Here is a 25,379-nt window from a genome sequence, read left to right as displayed (position 1 = left end):
TCTCTACCTGTAATGTCTCATATTGCTAATTAGAAGCTCTTATATATTCCAGTAGCAGCCGGCGTTGCTCACGGGTGGGGTGGCGGCCACGAAGGGTCGTGGGCGGGGGGGGGGGGGGGGGGGGGGGGGGGGAGGTGGCAGGGGGGGTTTCATGAGGGAGTCGCGGGGAACTTAAAAAAATTAAGTTAAATTAAACCTACCTTTCTGCCGGGTCCTGCGTTTTCTCGGCTCCTGCTCTCCTCCCTCCGACAGGAAGCAGGCAGCCAGGCTCCCTCCCCTATACCAATCACAACGCTGCCGCCCAGCCAGGGGCTGATGGGGTGGCCATGTTCTCCATGCAGGCTGGAAGGGCAGAGTGTGCATGACTGGTTTGGGCGGCCCGAGAGGGCCGACCAAACTGTCTTTGCGCACTCAGGAGTGGGCAAACCACTCCTCCCCTGCTCAAAAAGCAGAGCAGCCCTGCCCACCCCCAATGCGCAAAGGAAACATTAAATGGTAATAACTTTTAGTTACTACGATTTTATATTTTGGCTTTCTAGAACTGCGAGAAAGCAGTGGGGCGAAGCTCCTCCACCCCAGTGGAGGAGCCCCCCCTGATATATTCAATGATCATTCTTATCGTGACAACTACTGTATGTAAATCAATAGCATTTCATGAGTAAGCTGCACTTCATTCTCTTTAACTGTATCGCAATTTCATGTAAATGGATGCCTATTCTCTGAAACTAATAAAATACTTTGAAATGACAGTCATACATGCAACTGCAAATGTTCTTTACATGCGTCACTGCTGCAGATGCATTTTATGCTGAGTGCAGAAGAAGCTCCGTTTAATGTCAGGTTAAATAAAAGTGAATATCTGTTGGCCTGTTGTACCGGTCAGTGAGGATTTTCTGTTCAACAATGCAGGAAACCCCAGAAAAGGGAAAAGGCTTGTGATTGGCATTCCTACTGGTGAATTTGGTAATATCAATACACGCGCACACGTATGTAAACATGCTCACATACATATGTGCAACAAAAACGCACACCCAGTGTTATGTATACAAGCATTTTTACCAGTCAAGTTTCCTAATCTAAATACATTTGTATAACATAAATATCCCATGAAACCGCTCTGTTACAAAGGTTCACTCATTTTTATTGAAATTAAGACAAGGAATACAAATAAGGAGTTAAAAAACATTCCCCTTGAGTAGAAAGGGAAGAGGCAAATCACAGTGCAAAAACAAACATAAAATAGTCGCTCAAAAATATAAAACAATACAATGTTCTTATTACTAGAGAAAGTATAAAACAAACTTTTCATAAATAAAGTAATTTCAGTCAATTAAAGAGTGTAAAAGAGGGGGAGAAAGTGCCTCTATCAGAACCAAGACATGCAGAGCATGGTTTAGTGTTTCCTCGGGGTGTTTTTCCGTGCACATTCTGCCTCCGTGCTCTAAAATAGTTTTTTTTTTTGCCTACAGTAACCATAGTCCATTGCAGCACTTATAAATACTATTTACAAGAGGCCTTTCAGCGCTCAGGTCCCTGGGATCAAGCTGTATCTCCAAAAAGGAAGGAGCCTACTGTAAAAGTAAGACATGCATAAAGTACACACTTAGCCGAGTTATTTCTTGGGTGGGGGGGGTCTACATGCAGCTATTGTCCACATGCTCTTAAGACAAGATTTCTGCCTCCAGTGAACACAACACTGCAGGGCTCACACTTAATACCGCATCTAATAATCCGGTTTAGTTATCTGGCACCAAGCATCAATTAAACTGAAAACCATTCAAACGCTGGGGTACCTTGGAATATGTTACATCTATTATAGGCTTATGACCGGCCACGAAAACTAGATTAAAACTGGTTTAAAAACATGAATATGTGCCTGTTTTGCTTGGAAATTAAAAGTAGCACAGCAGTTGCTGTATTTCTGAAAGATCCTATCTGATCTGACCTTTAATACATATAAGTGGGTCTGGTTTGATCTCTGGCGGAGTTTGTGGTCCTAAAGGCACAAGCAACAGGCCTGAGCAATGGCTGGTAGACATGTTGCGGGAAGGGGATGTAAAGGTCACACTGACAGGAATACATTGAATGTCACTTGTGCTGTTGTACTGACTTCACTGCACGTCTGCTGAAGAAGGATGATTGAAAGGCAGATGTTTCAAATGAAAACGATGGAAACCGTGTACAGCCTCATTCTGTATGCGACTGTGTTGTTGCAGGTCATGCAGGCAAAGTAGGATATTTTAGACCTACACTAAACAAGCAACTTTCACACAATATAAATGTACACCTACACGTCTGTTGTTGGATAAGAGCAGGTGGAGGAGACTGCAAGAGCACCTTAAGAAGCAATGCCAATGCCGGACGCCCCCGTGCACTTACCATCTTTTAGATTGTCATATGAAGGGTACCACAAAAAGAAAACTTGCACCACAGATTAGCGTTGCAATGCAAACACCTTTACTTTGCATCCGGTTATACTTGCTGAACTATTCACTTACTATTCCAACCGAAAACACCTTTTCTAGAAAGCCTAAATTCCTCATTTTTTTCCACTTACTCATATCACACTCCAACTTAACAGAACCATAGTTCTACTCCAGCAGCATAAATACACCTACACTATACATATTTATAAGACCTTGGCAGACAGTAAGCCCAACAGCCAAATACTTCTGTAACATCAAATGTAAACAGAAGTATAACACGAGTGAGTTGTGCACATATTGTGAAATAGCAAGAAAGGATCCAGATGGGCGCTTCTGTTCTTTTGGAATTGTCCAGGGGTTATCTTTCCAACATCCAGAGGCCCTCCCAGGGCAGGACTTGCATCTTGAGCGCTGCCAATATTCGTAGGATGATCTCTGGTGTGAATAACCAAAACAGTGCATGGTCATGCAAACCAAACCGCACTACTCATGGCAGCTCGTTTACGACTATACATCTGAATCATACATCCAAGCCTGGACATTTATGCCACTGTGAAAGAGACCCAATCATGAGCCTACTCCAGTTATCGGTGACAGACTGCATGGCTTATCCTCCATGGATGAGACATGCCATGTGGTGACATGCACTCAGTAAAGCCCTACAAAGATGTTCAGAAAGGCTGTCGAAATTGCAGTGATTACCATTTCTCCAACATACATCACGTCCTAGTTTACACTTGGTGTTCTCGGATACATCAAACCTAAGTGATCATTGTGGATTTTAACAAAATAGGCTTCAAAGTTGACAAGTAATCAAATGGGTAAACACTGCAAACAAAGGGGTAGAAATGGTGGACTACAAATCGTACAAAGCCAAAATCGCAAATAGACAGCAGGCTCGGTGCCAGGGTAAACACTTAATAAAGTTAAAACATAAGCATAAAAGGATTGCACTTGCCTCCCATTAGCAGCCAAACCGCTTAAAACACATTCCCTGGGCAACAACTATTCCTCGCTCAAAACTGTCACCACAATTTGTTTTTAAAGGACATCTGTGTCCATGTGCCCTATGGCCACTTAAAAAGATGGAGTGGTTGGCTATAATTATGTATGTGCACAACAATCTAGCCACTTTAGTAGAATTTAAGATCTATATCCATTTTTTGGCACTATTCTTTGCGACTATGGATCTTATTTATTTTTCTTTTTTGCCATCTTTCTACAAATATTTTGCATTTGTCTGGCTACTCGTTCTACTCTAGACCCAGCTAGTTGGGTATCTGTTCTGTAATCTATCTACTTGCCGCATTTTTTGTGTATATGCGTAACATACAGCAACTGTCGAAACCTCCAAGCTGGGCATTTAAACAAAAACACTCAAATCAAAACCAAAAATAGCCATTTGTCCAGGGACTGACTTTGCCCTAGATATTGCTACACGAACACATAGAAGACCTGTGACGAATTGGTGCCAAGGGAACACCTGCAGTGATTGTTGCTCAGTAAATGTGACCGGACAGCAGAAGCAGACTGCACTAAGGTCTGAACACCTTTCAACAGTTGTCAGCCCTTTAAAAACGTAAAAGTAATAGGTATTTTGTTTAACATACGTTTTTCTTCATTATACAAATTTCGTCTTGGAGCGCACAAAATGGTTTTTTTTTGTTCATGATCTGAGACACACCGTGGCCTGAGCACCTATAGAGAGGAAGCTAGCGTCGAGAAGGTGCTCTTTCGGCTGCGAGCACAATATGAGCATAGAAAAAGGTGCAGAACATTAAAGGAAACCAGGTAAGACATCACACTTACAAAGACACGCTCCCCATAGGGGAAAATTGGTTCATTTCTTTTAACAAGTAAATGGCGAGCACCCTATAATTTATAGGCTATAAACAATAGCGTGGGAAAAATGGAGCACCTCAGAAGTCGCACAAGACGAGGTAAGGTACACCCACAGACCTCTGGCCGTACCCAGTCCCTGCCGGGGAGAGAGCTGTGCTCCTGGTGCACTCCCAATGCTGGAGGCGGATTATCCTGCCAGAGGCTCAAAATATTAAGCTGATTGTCGGCATGGGAAAAACCATCAAGGAGAATGTAAAAAATACTTTAAACATCGAACTGTAACAGCAAGTAACAAATAAATAATTATCCGCAAGCTGTAGTTCGTTCTGCTCAAACCAGAGTCTTACGGACAGCAAAGAAACCACAAATCTCGGTTCCTCTCCCCACTGTTCAATGGTGAAAGTGTTCTCTAGGGATGGCAAACGTTGCTGGTTATCAGAGGGCTGCAGAATCCCGCTTTTTCCACAAACCTGCTTCGACAGTACTGGAAAGGAGAGATGCTAAGATGAAACAAGTTTTTTCTGCTGTTAATATTTATTAAAATGTTCTAAAAATGCAGCAGGTTTGTCTGAGAGGTCCAAAATAAATGCCTATGAAAAGGCCCTTTTCATGCTTACACGGTGAAGGAACAATGTTTCTTTCCAGCAGCATTCAGAGAGGTGGCCCAAACTTATGCAAAGGCCAATTCACTCACGTCTTTTGTCACTAGCTTTTAGCTGTCCCCAAACATTTCCTTTACAGCACCATTTTAGGTTTTTTTATCCATCCGGCGCTCCACTGCTTGCAGCAACAGTTCTGAATATTGTTGTAGAAGAGCCAGAGTCTTTTCATCGCCAAGACGCTTTGGGCTTGAAAGTACAGCAGAGTTGCCATCGCCAAGTTTCAATATGACCGATTCATTGGGCTTCAGCAGGGCGTCTTCCTCTGGCCTGCAGAGGGGTGCGCCACCAACTGCCAGGGAATCCAACTCCCTTTTCACTAAGCAAAATGTTTCAGTTAGGAGGCCAGCCATTTTCCCTTTGTCGCTACTAGATTCTGTATCAGTTGTGGTGACCTGGAAACACAACAAGACAGGTTAGCATGTGCTTTGCAGCAGAAACGACGACAGCTTTGCTAGTGCACACAGGACTGCTTTGAAATATGCACACTTTGACCGGGCCCTTAACTATAGAGTAGTGCCAGTCTGCTGTCGAGTGGCGTTTGAATGGCGTTTGAATGCCATCCCAATAATATTGTAGGGCATCAAAGGTGGGCCTGACTTTTCTTGAGCCCCCTTCTAGACTTCCGCTAAAGTGTCACATCAGTTAGTGAATACAGACACTACATCTTTTGTATACTAGAACTGCATCCCTACTTGGGTGATTCCATTGGAGAGGAAAGTGGGAAAGAGAGGAATGTCTCGTGAACACAGGTTTTCTGCGACCAGGATTTACATCAAGTTAGCAGAAAAAGGCCTGCATTAACGAAGTGAAACATGGATATAAAGGTTTTAAATTTCCAACGGGCCTGTCAATACAAACATATCCCTGCTCAAAGTAATAGTTCTGCAGCAAGGGTCCTGGTATCTAGTAGAGGAACCAACTATATCTCGAACAATTCCTTCCCAACGCTTTAATCTGCCAACTGACCAAAAAGTGAGTTTCTCTCAGAGACGAGTGCATTTATTCAGTTAAAACTTGGGCTAGAGGGAGACAATAGAAACACTTACAATGCGATACAAGCTGAGAGCCCTTCGGAGGCTGGTCTGTAGCTCCAACGTAACAATTTCACACTGTTCAAGGCTCACTGGCAACTCTGAGGAGAAAATAAGAGATACATTATGAGAAACGTACAAAATGCCAACCAGGAAGTCTGGCTTTGGCTTCCACACAGATGTCACTTCCTGAAAAATCGGTCCCAAATGTCGGAATACAAGTTGTTGTAAGGACCTGGAAAATACATCACAGTGGGGACGAAGAGCACATAGTTAAAAAATGGACAACTACATTGAAAAAGCTTCACAAAGAATTATTAACATACAGCAAAATGTTCAAGAGTAAACCTGCCTTTGCGCCCCATGGATCCCCTAGGCAGAAGGGCTTCATGGTACCACAAGTCCCTCAAGTGTGTGCCTCATGGTGCTCTAGGTTGTCAGAAGCTGCGCCCCTGGGACACCCACATGTATGCCTACATACTTGCGGATCATGTTTATGGGTCATGTCAGTAGTCATGCAGTTTCTCCTCAATATGGCATTTACTCTGTTCCATTAGGAACTTGAGTGCCCCCAGAAATGGCCGTGCTACTTCTCCTATGCTCCTCGGTACTTGCCTGACTGTTTTTCCACAGTTAGGACATAATAGCTTCCGCATACTCATTTGAATTACATTTATTTGGTGCGAACGATCCCAATTCTGGCCGATGCATATTAAACAAGCATTTGCAATGCAATAGGTCTCGCATTTATAAGAGTTTGAGCTATTGGCATTGTAAAATTACAATGCATTTTATTTATGTTTTGGTTTTAAAACAAATAAAAGGCATTGTCATTTACAATGTCAGTAGCATAGACTCGCATAAAAGCAGTGTGCGGCGTGCAGCAGTGTTGTGCAGCATGCAGCAGTGAGTAATGCAGCAGTGTGCGGCTTGCAGCGGTGTGTGGCGTGCAGCGGTGTGCGGCGTGCAGCGGCGTGCAGCAGTGTGCGGCGTGCAGCAGTGTGCGGCGTGCAGCAGTGTGAGGCGTGCAGCAGTGTGCGGCGTGCAGCAGTGTGCGGCGTGCAGCAGTGTGAGGCGTGCAGCAGTGTGCGGCGTGCAGCAGTGTGAGGCATGCAGCAGTGTGAGGCATGCAGCAGTGTGAGGCATGCAGCAGTGTGAGGCATGCAGCAGTGTGAGGCATGCAGCAGTGTGAGGCATGCAGCAGTGTGAGGCATGCAGCAGTGTGTAATGCAGCAGTGTGTAATGCAGCAGTGTGTAATGCAGCAGTGTGTAATGCAGCAGTGTGCGCAGCAGTATGCGCAGCAGTGTGTGGCGTGCAGCAGTGTGCGGTGTGCAGCAGTGTGTGGCGTGCAGCAGTGTGTGGCGTGGTTTGTAAACAAGAAAAGCGGACATCAAAGGAAGGGTGGGAGGGAACGAGCATATGGGGTGTGAGTTATAACGAAAGTTAATTGTTGTAAGAGGGAATGCAGGAAGTGAGGCCGAGCGCGCGCTGGCGAAAGTAGTCTGCTGCTTTCAAGTCCGATGCCAGATGCCAGCTTCACGCTTGAATGCCTCACATGCACTGGCCATAAACCGCATTCCTAAAGTCTTGTGCCCCTTACTAAATCTCTCTGAATGCGTGAGGCGGCGCACGCGCAGGAAGTAATGTAATGTAAAATTTATTTCTATAGCGCTACTATCACTCCAAGGAGTATCATGGCGCTCACCCAACCCAGATGGACGGGGTTGGTGGGAGAAGACACACTTCACGCTAAACACTACATACTTAAACCATTGCTATGCATGCAACATCAGTCATCGAAAATAGCCAAGTTTTTAATGCCTTCCTGTACTGGGTTTCGTGAGACAAGTAGCTGGTGGCAAATGAAATGCGCATGATTTTGCGCGTAACCACCACCCGATCCGCCTGGGAAGCCTTTGGGAGCATTTTCTGAAGCCCCTACATAAGTCTCGCTGAGCGATCGCTTACGCGATAGCCAGGCGAGACCTAAAAATGGTGTGAACTTCTTTAACAGGCGAGATGTTTTCATATAGAACCGGCTTCAGGTGCAGATGTTTTACCTGTGAAATACTAGGAGTCATAAGTTTTTTCCTGAATGGACTATGCTGATGCGAGAAGATGTTTCATGCAGCATTATCCCTGGAGGTGGCATGAAGCTTCAGTGTGCCACTCAGCGCTGTTTGTGCCGAGTTCTTCTCTCCCACAAGCAGAGCAGCCGATTTGTCAGAGCCACCTTAAGCTCACAAGGCCCTGAAGAGAAGAGACCCATTGCCGGTAGGAGGTCTTCCTTCCGCTCAGGGGGACCTTCCCCCAATCAGTAGCGAGCCTTCCAGCACATTACTTCTAATGCGCCTGACTATAGTGCCAATATCGGCCACACTCACCAGCCCTCCCGCAGCAACATACAGGTAGCATAAATAAGCAGACAAGACAACTTTTTGGTGGAGAAAATTGCTGCAGGTTTATTAGCATACCAAATATGCCAACATGGTGGGTTATTTTTTATTTTTTTCCCCCCTTTCCCTTGCTTACAAAATGCGCCAAAATAGCGAAAACGCAATTTAGGGAAGACCCCAAGATCCAGCGCAGCCTGCTATAAGATTGTAATTATCTCGCTTAACATGGGCCTAAGCTCGAAGCAAAAGGCTCCCGCATCCTGAAGATCCCATTCAGTCCTCCCATCCAAGTGCTAACCAGGCCCGACCCTGCTTAACTTACAAACGGACACTGAACGTCCCGTGTCAGGAGAACCGGCAGCGTGTGCAAAGCTGCACAACTTAATATGAACACAATTCCCCCGCGAGCGCAGAGGGCCCGAAGAGCGAGACTGTCAGGCCTCCGATCGATAGCAAACGGTCCGAGAAAACACGGTCCGAGATAAACACTCTCGGCTACATAGGGCCCAAACACTGCCATGCTAGCTTCTTATGGAGGGTGTGGGGGGGGGGGGGGGGGTGATATAAACCATGGAGCTTCCCGCTGAAACTGGTGCCCCGCCCTGTCATTGTTTAATCGAAGGTAGTGCCCCCACCAGTCCGCCAGACCTGTGCTGCTGAGCCGATAATCAATACGACGAAAGGTACTAGGCGTGCCCGCTGTGTAGAGATGACACGGGTAACTCAGTGCGTTAAAGAGCAGCTTGCCGAACAGCAACGGTTCCACTTACCCGCGTCCTACCCACTATGCCACCACGCTAGGCCTGGCCTCAGATATGTTTAACCTCCACCCTTGAGGTCGTACCACTACGGGGGCACCCCCACCCCCACCGACCCCAATACATGGCTGGCATCCTCTGACCTCTTAAAACTCGAGGATCTTGCATGCCCGCCCGCATCGTGCCGCGGGCCCAGGTCAGTGGCGGGCCTCACCGGGACACCTCATGCGGTCCCCGCCATCCGTGAGCCCCCGCAACCCATGCGCCGAGTAGGAAACCATGGCCTCCCCGGGACAATGCCAAGAAAGTACCGAGGCTGCTCCATCCGCTCACGCAAGGCCTCAGGAGTCCACCCACATTACCCAGGCTGGCCACCCGTACAGCTCACAGGACGGATGGGAGACGACCTACTAGCTTTGTCCCACTCCCGCAAGGCTGCGCATAGAAGGCCCTGCGGGCCCTCCCCGCATCTGCCGATGCGGTAAACATCGCGGTCGGGCCCCCACCCCTCAAATCCACGACATGTGGAGTGTATGTGGGTGGCGGGAAGGCCTGCTGGGGGAGACTGGACCCCGGAGATAAATTGTGACCTCGGCAGCCGCCGGGCAGGCCTGGCTGCCCTCTCCCCTTCCGATCGTAACAGCCTAGTCAGACCTGGGCCCCCATAAGCCCATGAGGCAGGGGACCCCCGCAAGCCAAACACCCGGAAACACGGGAGAGGACCCAGTCCCTCCGGGTCTGCCGCTGGGCGAAGGAAAATGGGGGCACACAAACCCAGCTGCCCCCCACCTTCACCCAAACCCGGCACCCCCAGGGCCCGCTCTGGGCAGCCCGCAGAGATGCCCGTCGTCAAACGGGAGCTAAACGAACACCCCCAACGTGGCCCACCACAGCAGAGCCACCCCGCCCTGATAACACTCCCTGAAAGGGAGGACCGGCGAGGGGGGGGATATGCACTCACCGTGCAAACAAAGATCGGCAGCTCCCGGGTCACGTCCAGTCGGCGTCAGGGCGAGGGGACAAAGAGGCCGCCAGGGGGGCGGGAGAGGGCTATATACCTCTCCCTGCCCCCCCACGGCCGGAAGTGACACGTGGGACCCCAGCAGGGGTCTCAGCCAAAAGACTAGGCTGCCCAGTGTGCCATCTTGTCGCACTAAAGGGGCCGCCCTCTCGGTCAGCCCGCAAGGATGCCTTTGCGTAGTTACTAATGTCTGGTGAGAGAGTCAACCTCATCCACCGAGAGAGGGTGATAAAGTCCAGGATCCATTGTATGTTTAAACAAGAGGGACTCATCACGCGTGAAGGTGCGAGTGACCACACAGTGGAAGAGTAAAAATGCCATGCATGCTATCAAAGGGAGGAGAGAAGATCAAAAATACCTTATAGCTTCGGTAGGCTGTATATTTAGTAATAGTTCTTGCGTTTTTACATTTCACATGCTCATCATCTGCACTTCAGAGTAATTAAGTCAAATTAAAGTAGTTTATTGCTACATCAGCTTGGTTCATATGAGCTCAGACATCGTAGGTGCAGAAGAAATTTATGTGGAAAATTTAGCATCAAATTATGCAGAGACAAACATGTACTCGTGAATCTGAAGGGAAACCCTGCTCATGAATTCAGCATGTACAGTACTCGGGGCGTCTAATATGCAACAATGGCATCCATCAAAAATATAAGTAAATAAACGCAAGGGCTTGTGTGTGACTACGATTAGGTAAAGCAGATTCTATAGTCTGCGAGCTTCATTTCACAGGTAAATCAAAGCTCTCTGCTCTCACATCTGTTATCTAAGGTTAGAAATAGTTGAAGGGCATGTTAGGACAACGTGGCTGTATCATTCCTACAACTGGAATTTTCCCCTACAGGGACACAGCCACGCATAGAGTTCAGACATATTAAATGGAGAAATCCCTCCTAAGTCTATGTACATTAATGTGACATTAATTTAAGAATTAACTCTTCGAAAAATGTACAGTTGCTCCTTTATGCAGGTATTTAATATTTACTATGTTTAGTTAAGCTAGGGAGTGCTTACACTAAACCTAAATGTGTGCATCATTAGTTACACTCTAGACACAAGTGAATGTTTTGGGATCCCCACCCCGTCACTATAAATGCATGACTAAGTGGAGATAAAGGGTTAAAATTAAGAAATACATATTAATTGTGGCTAACTAACCTCACACTGCTGTGCTTGAGTTGGAAATTCCAAAGCCATATTTACCTAACAACATTCACAACATGACATGTAATATCTAAAAAGGAGTAAGATGCAATGTTGGCATTACTGTATTTTTCATTCAAGTTTCTATGGAGACTGCGCTATGCATACATTGAAATAAGTGGTTCTGCACTACAAGGATATGGCAGGGTCACGCTCCCAGAGTGAAGAGCTATGAATTATTTGGAAGAAAAGGATAGAAGTATGTTAACAAAGCATGAGTATGACCTGAGCCTTTCCAGCAGAGAAAGTAACCGGTTGTCAGTAAATGCGCTTGTGATGGTTGCAGCCTTCCTGACCACCAGCATGGCCCAGTAGGGTTTAAATGCTCATCTGGAAACAGGTGTTTAGAGATTGGATCAGCAAGACTTGGAACATTCTCCTATTGCCAGAACGCCCTAGGGCTCCCAACGACAGCTGGTGGGTTTAAGTTACTAATTGGAGGAAGTGAATTAAGGACCTTAACACTAGAGGTCTCCTTTTTTGGGCCAATACTGATCTCTTGACAAGAAGAAACATTGTTTTGAAGGAAGGAAAGCCACTAAATCGCCAGAATTCCCCTAAAGAACAAGTTACTTACCATCGGTAACGCTTTTTCTGGTGGATACAGTATCTGCCTGTGGATTCCTCACCTTGTGAATATCCCCTGCGCCAGCAACATTCGGAAACTTTTGTAGCAGTCCACGCCGATGAGTTCGAAGACGACGTCACAGAGATACGGCTCCGCTCGCGACTCCGCTGACGTCACCGGCTCCATAAGAAGACCTAGTCGGCGTGATGACGTCAGTTCCGCCCTTTTTTCCGTGCCTTCGAGGCACACGGACGGACTGACAGCAATATATACCCAGTATACACAGTACATAATATATAAAGCAACACACACAGTGTGGAGAATAAGTAGCAAGGCAAAAGAAACAACAATGCCTTTGACAGTAACAAAACACATTTTGAAACACCATTAATAGAATTGTAGGTATAGAAGGATGGACAAAGGGGAGGAGGGTGGGTCAGTGAGGAATCCACAGGCAGATACTGTATCCACCAGAAAAAGTGTTACCGAAGGGAAGTAACTTGTTCTTCTGATGGATACATCTGCCAGTGGATTCCTCACCTTGTGAAAAGATTCCCACAGCAGTCCCCACTCCCGGAGGAGGGTGTCCACCCTTCTATACCAGAAAGTCGTGAAGGACGGAACGAGCAAAATGTCCGTCCCTCCTCACCTCGGAGTCTAAGCAATAATGTTTTGCGAAGGTGTGAAGGGAGGCCCAAGTTGCCACCCTACAAATGTCCTCCACAAGAACGCCCCTAGACAAAGCAGAAGTGGAAGACTTTGCTCTAGTGGAATGAGCCCTTAAACCCTCTGGAGGTTCCTTACCAGCCAAAGAGTAGCATATCTTGATGCACAAGACAATCCATCTGGAAAGGGTGTGCTTGTGCACCACTCGACCTTTCCTGCAGCCAACAAAGCCCACGAAGAGCTGGTCATCAACTCTGAAGTCTTTTGTCCTGTCGAGGTAGAAGCTCACCGCCCTCTTAGGGTCCAAACGGTGAAGTCTCTCCTCCTCCTTGGAAGGGTGAGGGGGAGGATAGAAGGTAGGAAGGGTAATGGACTGCCCCAGATGGAAGGGAGTTACCACCTTAGGCAGAAACGCAGCCCTGGTCCTGAGTACCGTTCTTTCAGCATGAATGGTCAAGAACAGGGGTTTTGAACTTAGAGCTTGAAGCTCACTTACCCTCCTTGCCGAGGTGATTGCAATGAGAAAAACCGTCTTAAAAGACAACAGTCTCAAGGGACACTTGTGTAAGGGCTCGAAGGGAGAACCCATAAGATAAGTCAAGACAAGGTTTAAGTCCCATTGAGGCACAATAAAGGGAATAGGAGGAAGCTTGTTTGTTAGGCCCTTAAGAAAACGAAGAACAATAGATGATTTGAACAAGGACGGCTGATCCGGCAAGCAAAGGAAAGCCGACAAGTATCCCTTTACAGTGGCCACAGCAAAGCCTTGCTGAGCAAGAGAAAGGGCAAACTGCAGAATGTCAGATAAACGAGCCTTCAAAAGGATCGATTGACTTCTCCCCACACCAGAGAACAAATTTAGACCACCTATAGGAATAGATAGATTTGGTGGAATGACGTCTGGCAGACAAAATTACATCTACCACATCAGATGGGAGAGAAAAAGAGTTCAGGTTGCCCCGTTCAATCTCCAGGCATGAAGGTGTAAGCTCTGGAGGTGGGGGTGTAGAACCTGCTCCTCTGGTTTCGAGGAGGTCTGCCCTGAGAGGGAGACGGAGCGGAGGGTACGAAGAGAGGTGGAGAAGATCTGAATACCACACCCTTCTCTGCCAATCCGGGGCGATCAATATGACTAGGGCCTGGTCTTGGCGAGTCTTCCTCAGAACCGGAGGAATCAAGGGTATGGGAGGAAACGCATAAAGGAGTCGTGAGCTCCAACTCAACTGAAACGCGTCCCCCAACGCTCCCTGCATCGGATACTGGAGACTGCAGAATGACGGGCAGTGAGCATTCTCGTGAGTGGCGAACAGGTCCACCCGAGGAGTTCCCCACGTCCGAAAGACGTGACGAACCACCTCCGGATGGAGCCTCCACTCGTGGTCGGCGGAGAACTGCCGACTGAGACTGTCTGCACGCACGTTCAACACCCCGGCCAGATGATTTGCCATCAGACAAATCTGATGGTCCTGAACCCAGGACAAGAGACGCAGGGCCTCTCTGCAGAGACAAAGAGACCCCACTCCTCCCTGCTTGTTGACATACCACATCGCGGTAGTGTTGTCCGTCAGGACTTGAACAGACTGACCGCAAAGGGAAGGGAGGAAGGCCTTGAGTGCCAAACAAATCGCCCGCAATTCCAGAAGGTTGATGTGAAGCAACCTTTCCTCTGGAGACCAAAGACCCTTGATCTCCAGATCCCACAGATGCACACCCCACCCTAAAGTGGATGCATCCGTTATCACTGTGGCCACAGATGGAGGTAGATGGAAGGGCTTTCCTTGAGACAGATTGCCCTCCACGCTCCACCAAGACAGATCCGCCGCAGCTTCTCTGGAGATCCTTACAGACTCCCTGAGATCTCCTTTGTGCTGATACCACTGCCTGCGGAGGCACCACTGGAGCACCCTCATGTGCCAGCGTGCATGGTTGACCAACAGAATGCAGGAAGCAAACAGACCGAGCAGGCGAAGGACCTTCAGGACTGGAACAACCGCTCCATTGTAAAACAAAGGAATCATTTCCTGTATGTCGAGAATCCTTTGAGGAGGGAATGCTCGACACACAGTAGTGTCCAGTACCGCACCTATGAACAGGTTGCGCTGAGAGGGCACCAGGTGAGATTTGGGCACGTTTATCGAGAAACCCAATTTGAACAACAGCTGAGTTGTATCCTGCAGATGATGTAGCACCTTCTCTGGCGACTCCGCTTTGATCAGCCAGTCGTCCAGATAGGGGAAAACGGAAATCCCCGACCTTCTGAGATGGGCTGCCACCACTGCCATCACCTTCGTGAAGACTCGGGGTGCAGTAGTAAGACCAAACGGAAGGACCGCAAACTGATAATGCTGCAATCCTACCGTAAACCGGAGATACTTCCTGTGCGACTTCAGGATGGGGATGTGAAAATACGCATCCTGCAAGTCGATCGACACCATCCAGTCCTCCTGATTCAGCGCTTCAGGAACCTGCGCAAGGGTGAGCATCTTGAACTTCTCTTGCTTCAGATAAAGATTCAAGACCCTGAGGTCCACTATCGGACGCAATCTGCCGTCCTTTTTCGGAATCATGAAATACCGGGAGTAGCATCCCTGACCCCTCTCCTGCTCTGGAACCACCTCTATTGCACCTTTCTGTAGTAACTTCAGGACTTCCTCCTGTAGGAGAAAATGATGGTTCTCTGAGCAAGCCCCTTGACAAGGAGGGTAATTTGGAGGGAATTCCCGAAAGGGAAGGGCATACCCATTTTCTACAAGATCTAGAACCCAAAGATCTGTAGTTACAGATTCCCAATCTTGTAGAAAATGGGTAAGCCGGCCCCCCACAGGACCAACATGATCCAGAATGACGGATCTAGGGCTGCTTTGCGGTGGAAGGAGGGGCTGAATAGGAGGAGAGTTGACGGCCACATGAGCGACCCCTGATTCTACCTCTGTATCCTTTATACAAGGAGCCTTGCTGCTGCTGCTGTTGGGTCTGCCTGTAGGAACGAAAGGTTGCCCTTCCGAAACCTCTGTACCTTTTAAACGACCCACTTGACTGGGATTGAAGGCCCAGAGACTTAGCCGTAGCCTTGCTCTCCTTAAAACGTTCAAGAGCAGCATCTGCCTTTTTGCCAAACAAACCAGATCCATCAAATGGCAAGTCCAACAGAGTCGACTGTACATCCGGGGAAAACTCCCAAGACTTCAGCCACGCATCCCTCCTGGTGGCAACAGAAGATCCTATGACCCTTGCCACTGAATCCGCCGTGTCCAGCCCACTTTGGATCACCTGGCGTGCTGCTGCCTGGGCATCCGTCAAGATCTCATTAAAACCAACCCTATCCTCCTCAGATAGTTTTGGTGCCAGTTTCTTAGCAGAATCCATGAGCGCATGAACATAGCGTCCCAAAAGGCAAGTGGCATTTGTTGATTTTAGTGCCATGCTGGCTGATGAAGACCTTTTTGGCCAACTGGTCCAGCTTTTTAGCCTCTGTCCCCCGGAACCTGAGGAAAAGCACCCTTGGATTTCCCTGAACAAGCCGCCTGAATCACCAGGCTCGCAGGCGATGGATGCGATGTCAAGAACTCAGGGTCCCCTGGAGCCGTTCTATACCTCCTAGCAACCGTCTTAGAGACTGCGGGAGCAGAAAAAGGCTTACGCCACACCTCCAACACAGGGTCGATAATGGCCTCATTAAAAGGCAACAACAGCTCCGAAACCGCAGTAGGAGAATGCAATACTTCAGTCAGAATGTTTGATTTGAACTCAGTAGTTGGCAACTGAAGATCCAGCAGTTCTGCAGCCTTCCTGATGACTGCATGATATGGAGCCACATCCTTTGAGGGTTCATCGGAAGGTGAAGTAATTTCCCACTCAGGAGACAAATCCAGTCCACTAGCCTCTTTAAGCTCCTCAAACACCTCGTCAGACTCCACCAGCTCTCCTTCTGCTTCTTCCAGAAGGTACCTTCGCTCATCAACCACTCTCTTGGCCTCCCTTCTGGACCGAATCCGTACAAGCGGCGTCGGCGGCGCCGTGTTCGAATCAGACGGCGCCGGCGTCGAACGTGGATCCGCAGGAGCAGCCGGCGCCGAACGAGGTCGAGTCGGCGCTGGTGAAGAAGGAAGCGGCGTCGATGTCCTCGGCGCCGGCAGATGCCAAGACGGCGCCGCCGGGAATAATGGCATGAAGTGGGCCTGCGGATATGCCTGAGGCACCCCCAAATTAAATGCCATTGGACCCATCGGACCCGCAGGTGCACCAGTGGTGTACATGGCTCTCGCAAACACCCTGTACATAGCATTTAAATAATGCGAGGGGTCCTGACCTGGTCCTGGGAACGCAGGGTACTGGTCAGGCATCAACAGACTCGGGCCAACCAGCGCAATAAGCGGCGTCGCAGGCTCACCCGGTACTTGAGGTTCCTCAACCGGGCCGGAGCCGGAGATGGAACCGGCGTCGGAGAAGTAGCCGAAGCCGGCGAAGCCGGCGAAGCTACTGGAGAAGAAGGACCAGGAGGCGAATCCGGAACGAGTGAAGGAGACAGAGTCCTTTCGGCGTCGAATTGGTGACTTCGACTTCGGAGCCAAACTCTTGTCCGAGTGATGTCGAGAAGAGTGCCTCCTCTTCTTCTTGTGCTTCTTGGATCGTGAAGCATGCCCCGCAGTCGACTTCGACGCCGACCTCGATCGTGACCTCGACTTCCTTCTTCCTCTCTTCTCCTTTTTCATCCTGGCGATGAAGAGTTTCGCCTCCCTTTCTTTTAGAGCCTTGGAGCTCATTTTGCGACAGCAAGAACAGCCATCCACATCGTGGGTCAGATGACAAGCACCACACACAGTCGTCATGTGGATCCGTGATCGACATGTGTTTGCCACATTCACAACAGGGCTTAAAGCCCGACTTCCTTGTCGACATCTTTCTCGTAAGAGAAACGGAGAAACCCAGAAAAACACAAATTAACAGTAAAGCTACCAACAGCGATTCCCGAAATCCGTTGGCGTCGACAGCGCGGAAAAAAGGGAACTGACGTCATCACGCCAACGAGGTATTCTTATGGAGCCGGTGACGTCAGCAGAGTCACGAGCGGAGCCGTGTCTCTGTGACGTAGTCTTCGACCTCATCGGCGTGGACTGCTACAAAAGTTTCTGAATGTTGCTGGCGCAGGGGATATTCACAAGGTGAGGAATCCACTGGCAGATGTATCCATCAGAATGCTCCGCCTTATTCCTCTTCATTCACGGAAACAACGTATAATACAAAAAAAGGATCAGTGAAAGGAAGTCACTAATGCAGAGGACTAGAGGACGGGAAACAAATGGATGCCTTTGTGGTGGTCGACTTGGTCCTCCATCTAACTTCATCTCTGGAGCTTTGAGAATTGTAAAACCAAGAATGGATCGTCTGCTTCTAGTTGATCTTTTGAGTCTTCTTCACAGCTCTAGCAGCTATTGTTGTGCATCTATACCAAGCACTCCACTGACTGTAGAGAAAAAGCTACTATACTCTTAAGGCATGTGCAGATCCCAGAAAAGAATGGCAAACTAAATCAGTCTCAAACTCACATGACACACATCTGAATCCTCTGCGTGTAAGGGTAAGGACTAATAGGCTAGTGTAACATGACTGTTTAAAAAACATAAAAGATATACAATAAAGACAATATAATGGTGACAAGGGTCTAGACCGGACACAAATTTAATTGCGTTTAGTGAAAGACCTTTTAACTTAGTGGAAGTAGCATTTTAAAAGGAAAACACTACATGTAAATCAGAAGATAGGAAATGTAACAGAAAATGAAAGATGCTTGGGTTATGCAAAGGTTGGATGCTCCAAGTGGACACTCAATGAAACAACTCATTACATCAGATCAGAGTGGGAGATTCAGAAGATAATCCAGCAGAAGAGCTACTAGCATATATACAAAGTGAATTGAGCCATCCAAGCTCCATGGCTGTGTCTCCTTTCACTTTCTTCACAGCCAAACATCCTATTCCTAAAAGAGGCAGCATCAAATATCAAGGGACACTTATTGAAAAGAATCAAACATTCTCCTTGATGGGGCCAGGAGAACAGAGAGTCATGGAAGGAAGCTACTTACGTTAGGAGATTTGAATTCACTTAAGTCTCCAACTTCATCCCACAGACCAAAAGTATATGAACTGGGGCAGCAAGCTGTGGCTGCCACTCTAACATCTTCCTCTTAGGATTCTCTCCAGTTCCAGAAGGTATCCTGGCTAGCACCTACGGAGTTCCAGACAAAGTGAACTGAATGCTAACTAGCAGCCTATGATGTAAGAATACAGAGCTTTTGCAGGACTGTCCCTGCCAGGTTGAATCCAATACCAGCGTGGATATCTTCCCTGATCATTAAACAATGCATACTAGAAACAGCCGCCAAATCGGATAAAGGAAAGTTGTGGTTCTAGTTTTCTGGCTTAAGCACAATACTAGCTAAACCAGGATAGCAATACATTGGATGAATTTAAAGTGCTAAGATACGTTAGAACTAACAAGAACAGCTTACCAAAGACCCTGCAGAGTGGGCAATGATGGACCTAATGCTACTTGACCCAACAGCTGTACGAGCATCTTATGGGCTAGAAGTTGGGGGTATGTTTTGAAGAGTAGAGCTGTATGCAATAAGTAAGACAGTGTGAAAACCCTACAATTCCCCATGGTTGAGTTGCCATGAATGTAGACCTTAGTATAGGCAAATAGTTGCAAACACCTCAATAGAAAACACTGATTGGAGAGGTATTTAGAGGGTTGCGAAGAGGTGTGCACCAAAAAAAGACTGACATGAAAAGGACATGGAGGGTAGTACTGGGTCAGATTTGTGTTCCTTCTCTTCCTGGCTAAGCTGAAACTAGGAAAGTGTACTGACACATTGACAGGAATCTGAGGTGTACAGAAGTGCTAGTAGATTTAATAACATGACTCGTGAATTTTAAGCATGCATGCATTTATAACCATAAGCTGCACTACAACCGCAGTTCGATTATGGACAAAAAAGGATATACAAGATTCTGTCTTGTCTGCTTTCTTCCTCTGGAATCTAATAATAAAGTTTAAAAAAAACTAGTTGCTGTTTGCTGTGTTCTACATAAAGAAAGAGAGACTATTTGATAGTATTCCACCTGAATGGTTCAGGGTTTTTATAACACAAATCTGATCAAAAGGGAGCAGAGTGCTGTAGAGTCACAAAGGTACAGATACACTTAACGAGTGATTGGAAGGGTGGCTGGATTCTAATAGTCAAAGTGAACTGTTACTACACATTGTGATGTAGCGTTCTTTACAGCTGTGTGTTCAGCTATTTACTCAATTGGAGCAGGGTCAGGGAGGTTGAGATGAAGACAGGGATGTTTTCAGTAAATTTGGCTGAAATTATTTTATGCCAGTTGAATCAAAGACACAAAAGATGCGGGCGGTTAGGAGTCTGAAACAGCCTAATGAACCACCGTGATCAGTTGGCGCTACCTCGCAGAAGCAAACAATTGAGGCTTATCTCTCTGAAGACATAGATGGTCAAATTGGCTCTCTAACAGACAATACTGCAGAGTACCTAATCAGCAGTGAAAAAAGTTGAATATTGACCAAAGCAAAACAGGAGTCTAGATTGTGAACATATCAACTATGCAAGAAGTGAATGAAGACAACGTTTTTTCACTAGACTGGGCAATATCCAGTCGGATACCAAGGGCAGGGCCAAATGCAGGGGCTTAACACAGGCCCCCGCAACCTCCCCAAGCTGCTGGGGGCCCCTCAGCACAGTACTCAGGCCTGAGAGCTGGAGCGGGGGCCCCTCTGTGTACCTTCAACTTTCGCTACACCACTGGCTAAATGTGGAATCTCAGGAGCACAAAGCACAATATTATAAGGTTTGAGAACTACATAAACATTATTGGAGTTGAGTCAAGGTAAAACATTTTAGCCTTGTAGCAGGTCTGGCTAACCACAGGCCTAAGAGGACGTTCTGAGCCTAAACAAAGAGCATCATTTTTCTGTGATGGATTCTTACTTGATCCGAACACTTATCATACATATTCCTATGCATAATATCAACTTTTAAACCTTTTCAAAATCTAGCATTACTCACTTTAATTACTCTTTCACTAGTCCCTCACCCTAACTCGTTTTTACTTCCTTCATGGCCACAGTGGTATACAAAAGTGTGTTCCTAATCTGCAACTAAGCTTTACCTGCCCCTCTTTACTCTCCTGCCTGGTTTCTTCCTTGGTACCTTCTCTCCTGCAAGCAGCAACAAACATACACCTGACAAGGGGCAAGATAGGAGAATCATAAGGTGAAAATACTACATACCTTACTCTGTCTTCTTCCCTCTCCCTTTGTCATGCCGCAGTGGGACCTTAACTTGGTTCTCAAGTTTCTGATGTGCACTCCCTTACAGCCACTTCACAGCTGCTCCTTGTGGCTTCTCACTCTCAGGACTGTGGCCCTCCTTGCCATAACATCAGCATGGCGTTTGAGTGAGCTTAAATCTGAGTTAACCTGCCATACACCACTTTCAAACTGGCTTTGCAGACACTGGCATTGTTCTTGCCTATAGTTCTCATGCAGTTCAACGTCACTCAACATATCACCTTGCCTGCGTACCTTGATCCACCTCATCCCTCTAAGGAAGAGAAAGGACTCCATTAATTGGATCCCAAGATAGCACTGAGCATCTACATAGGTCGTGCCAACAAATACTGGGTAGACTATCATCTCTTTGTGGGGTTCCCTGGAGCAAAAAAAGGCAAGTGTGGAGCAGGCAACCAGCTCCTGCTGGAGTGCTCTACATAAATATCTGCTACACACAGGCTAAAAAGAAGCCTCTAGAAGGACTGCATGCTCATTCTACCAGGGCCAAAGATGCTACCACTGTGTTAGCACATGGAGTCACTGTCCTAGACATGTCAGGCAGCTACGTGGGTGTCCCTATATACGTTAACAAAGTACTATTACTAGGACAGTTAGGTTCACCAAGAGGGGCATTTCGCCTGCTCGGTCCTGCAGGATTAATCTGGTTCGGGTCCAATTATACAAAAACTCCTTAATAAAATAAAAATAAATTTACCCTCCGACAAATAGGTGCTGCTTTGGGATATATTCAAAAGGTGAGGAAATCGGTGGTTAGATATCTCCATTAGGACAAGTTACCTTCAGTAATACGCTTTCTGATAGAGAGTATCTAGCTGCAGATTCCTCACCGACACTCCCATCCTCCCCATTCTGTGAACTGGGCTCTAACCATAAGATCCCAAGTCTGGGAATCTGAACACTGATTAAATCTATTAGCTTTTGGGGCTCTGTGTCTGAGGGAGTGTAAAGTCTCGAAAGCAACTGACATCAGCACATGGGAGTTGCACCTATATAGGTCCCACACGTCATTTCCTGAGCAGAATGGCATCAGAGCTGGGCAGTGCCACCTTTTGACATGCAGAGTTACTGCTGAAATGTTTCCTGACCCAGTCTGTCGCCTAGGGATTATTCAAAAGTTGAGGAATCTGAAGCTAGAAGTCTCTAGCAAAAACTCATTTTAGGCACAAAATTAGGTTTCAATATCTGGTCAGCCCTACACTAGAGAACCTTATTTTCTGGTGTCATTTTAATGTCAATAGTTTTTTGCAACTACACGGATTTGATTTTAGAATGTTATCACATTTATTTCTTAACTGTAATGAAGTTTTGGTGCTGCTATCCCACTTGTGCCAAGTTACTAAACTTAAGCTCAGGATCCCTCACAGAAACCTGCTTTTACTTTAAGATGTTTGATTGCTGTGACTGTGTGAATGCTCTGTATAGTTCACATATTGTCTGTGGCTTCTCTTGCCCATACTCTAAAAATCTGCTTTCCTACTACTGTGATTGATTACTTCATAAAAACATGCTGGAACCAGAGTGCAAAGGGATGAATCAAGTGCAGTACTGCCATTTATTTCACCCGTCGCATCTGCCTCAGAAGTACTGGATATTCAAAACATATTGGTTCAGTTGTTCTCTTGATCCATTGACCGCTCCTTAAGATAAGCCACTGGCCTGACGTTAGTAACGACTCATGTCATCTTACCTGAGCAAAGACGGTGCTTCAGAGCAAGAGAGCCAATATAATACTATGCCTTCTACCCAAAATCTTTAGTACAAATGTGCCACTTTCTCCAGAGGCACCCCAGTCTGAAATATTCTCTACTTTAATGAGCAATTCTGAGGTGCCATGGTAGGTCAAAGTAGAACATGGGACTTAGAGGACATCTGAAACCCTTATTTATCCCCACCAGATTGTACCCAATTAAAGGCCTGGGTGTACATAGAGATCCAATTTCCTAATCTGGTGGAATGTTCCCCAATCTGATTGCAGTTCAGTTTCTCGGATCACAAAGATGAGGGTAGACCAGAGTCAGCTTTGCAGATTATCTGGCGGTCCCTCTTGCAGTCTGTGAACTGGTGAAGCAATCAGCTTGGAAGAAGCCACCGCCAAAGCCAGTGAAACCACAAAAGAAAGTTGTGGACCAGTCTAAAGAGGCCCAAAGTGTCCTTTAAAAGCTTGTTTGCACATTTCAATAAAACAGATGGAGACTTAGCTGTTAGAGCCTAGTTTATGTTGACTGCTGATTTTGTCCACACACTGCACTAAGTGCTTGTCTGTCGAAGAGAATACTTAGTTTAACCATCCTATCTGTAATGTAAAATCGAGGGTAATGTCCCAGGACGAAGTATACATATGATCGTAAGCCAAACACAGCAGCTGCATAGACATAAATGCATCGACTGTCATCATGTTTCCAAATTCTTCTTTGGGTTAGCCAGACAGTTCATCAAGTTTCTTTGCTATTTGGAGGTCCAAGAAAGTAAGGAGGTTTTGTTTTGGTACATTTTTTCTCACCAAGAGATTAGCAAGACAAACTGCTCCTTAATTAAAGGGACTTTAGCTGAGACTACCAGGCTATTTCCTAATCCAAAGCTACAAAAAGCATGCACAATCCAACTAACGAACCACAGATATTTCTTGTTTCAGATAAGCAAAGACCTTTTGCCTATCTAGACTGGCCTACTTGAAAAGTTTGACTGTTTCAGCACCTGAGAGCTCTTGCCAAGCCTGCCAATGGCCTGTCCTGAAAGAACAGATCACCAAGCTGAGAGAAAAGGGGTTCACATAATTGTTGCTTACTTCAAACGATGCAGCGCTCTAAAGGGGCACACTTACCAGTGATGTAGTCTGATCTTCAATACACTGCTTGAAAGCAAACCACAAATTGTACAGGTTAGAATTAGATGAGCAATCATCTAGAAAACCTTTGGGGGAAGACCTTGAAATAAACACATTCTTGAAATCTTTGAGTTTACAGCATGACTGCAGGGTGAAGAAAATACAGCAGGCAGGCAGACATGTGCAGGTCAGTAGCAGACGTAGGTAGCACAGCACGTTTTCCTCCTTTGTGTGCAAAGAAGCCAAACTGACAGGACTTCTAGGCTGCATTGAGAAAGTACTCCAGTTCCCTTCCTCACAGAGGAAGGAAATCCAGATAAACGCTGTAAGGTTTGGCTAAATATACAGAAAAAAATCTTACAACATACCATATCTCATCCGTTTGTTTCACCACTATTTTCTTGAAAGCTTTTCTCCTACACTTGAAGTTTGTTGTATATTAACCATATCACCATGTTTAAAAATTAAACAATTTGCCTTAACCTGATTGAACTGTATACTTGTTAAACAAATCTTTCAGACTGTATTGCTCTAGTTTTTTGGGAAAGTAACTGTGGTGTTAAACAAATGCACTCACAAGAAGAACTAAACCAATAACTGGGTAACTTTTGTTAATGTTCCCTGAATCCAAGACTTGCAAATTGAATTAGTTTAACAGAATAGAACTAATATGCAGATATTCCACTTAAATTACTAAAAACTTTCTTTCTCAATGTTTCCACCTAGAGCAAGAAGATTTTCAGCACAGTTTATCAATTTGTAAGATATTTTGATGATTTTATCAACATTTGGAAATGTTGCTAGCCAATCATGGAAACACTCACATTGTAGGTGACCATGGTTGTCTGAAAAGGGGGCTGTACTCATGAATGAACTGGGAGAATTAGGTCGCCTAAGATTTCAAGGAACACAAACAAAAGGTACACATTTAGGAAACATTTATCCACAAACCAGAGGTGATGCTCCACCAATAATAGGAAAACAAGGTACTACCAGATACCAAACATCACTATTAAACCAACTGGAGGAGGGAGGACACACAACATACAATATAAAGTTATAGGCAGTATTAATCAGCATTTCATACGCAATCAGAATTTCAGTTCTGGAGATTCACTTTTGATTTTGCTGAAAAAGAATGTAGACTGTTTAAGCTCTAAATGCTACTTATGTTTATGACACAAATGGGAATAATCCTGTTCAGAAAGTCTGATGAGATAGACCCGAACTTCTGCATATTTTCTGTTTCAAATCTGGTCAGTACCAGTTATTCGTAGGCGTAAACGGTGATTTTGTAGAACAATTTGTCTGAAAATATTTTAACAAAGTACACATGGGCGTGAAAACCTACATTTCCAAGGAAAAGGCGGCATCATATATGCATGGCTGTCAAACCAAAACCTGCAAATATCTGCCAAAGAGAATATCGCTCCTGTATTTTTGAAGTCATGTGAACTAAATCAATAACAAAAACTAAGCCTGCTTCTTTTGTTAATGTTGCCCAGAATTCAGCAAGCCAAAGGTTTGCAAAGTGTCCCAATCATACTGGCTTTAATTTAAGAACATTTACACATATGGAAAATCAGACACTAAAGCCGAAGGGCTAAA

At 46.2% G+C, this 25,379-nt stretch overlaps 1 protein-coding gene across 3 annotated transcripts in view; it reads right to left on the bottom strand.

Moving 5' to 3' along the window:
• Positions 1-1,118: 1,118 nt before the first annotated feature.
• Positions 1,119-25,379, bottom strand: part of MAPKBP1 (mitogen-activated protein kinase binding protein 1) — a 953,926-nt gene continuing 929,665 nt past the window's right edge. For all 3 annotated transcript variants that reach the window (XM_085627077.1, XM_085627078.1, XM_085627079.1), the window contains 2 exons: positions 5,977-6,062; positions 1,119-5,322 (listed from right to left, as the gene is read on the bottom strand). In XM_085627077.1, coding sequence (XP_085483203.1) covers positions 5,017-5,322; positions 5,977-6,062 — 392 coding nt within the window. In that variant the 3' untranslated portion in view covers positions 1,119-5,016. The remainder of the gene's footprint in view (positions 5,323-5,976; positions 6,063-25,379) is intronic.

The sequence above is a fragment of the Triturus cristatus genome, chromosome 9, assembly GCF_964204655.1.
Source record: "Triturus cristatus chromosome 9, aTriCri1.1, whole genome shotgun sequence".
Lineage (NCBI taxonomy): Eukaryota > Metazoa > Chordata > Amphibia > Caudata > Salamandridae > Triturus > Triturus cristatus.
Note: the sequence above shows the minus strand (reverse complement) of the source record. Positions and strands in the feature narration are given on the sequence as shown.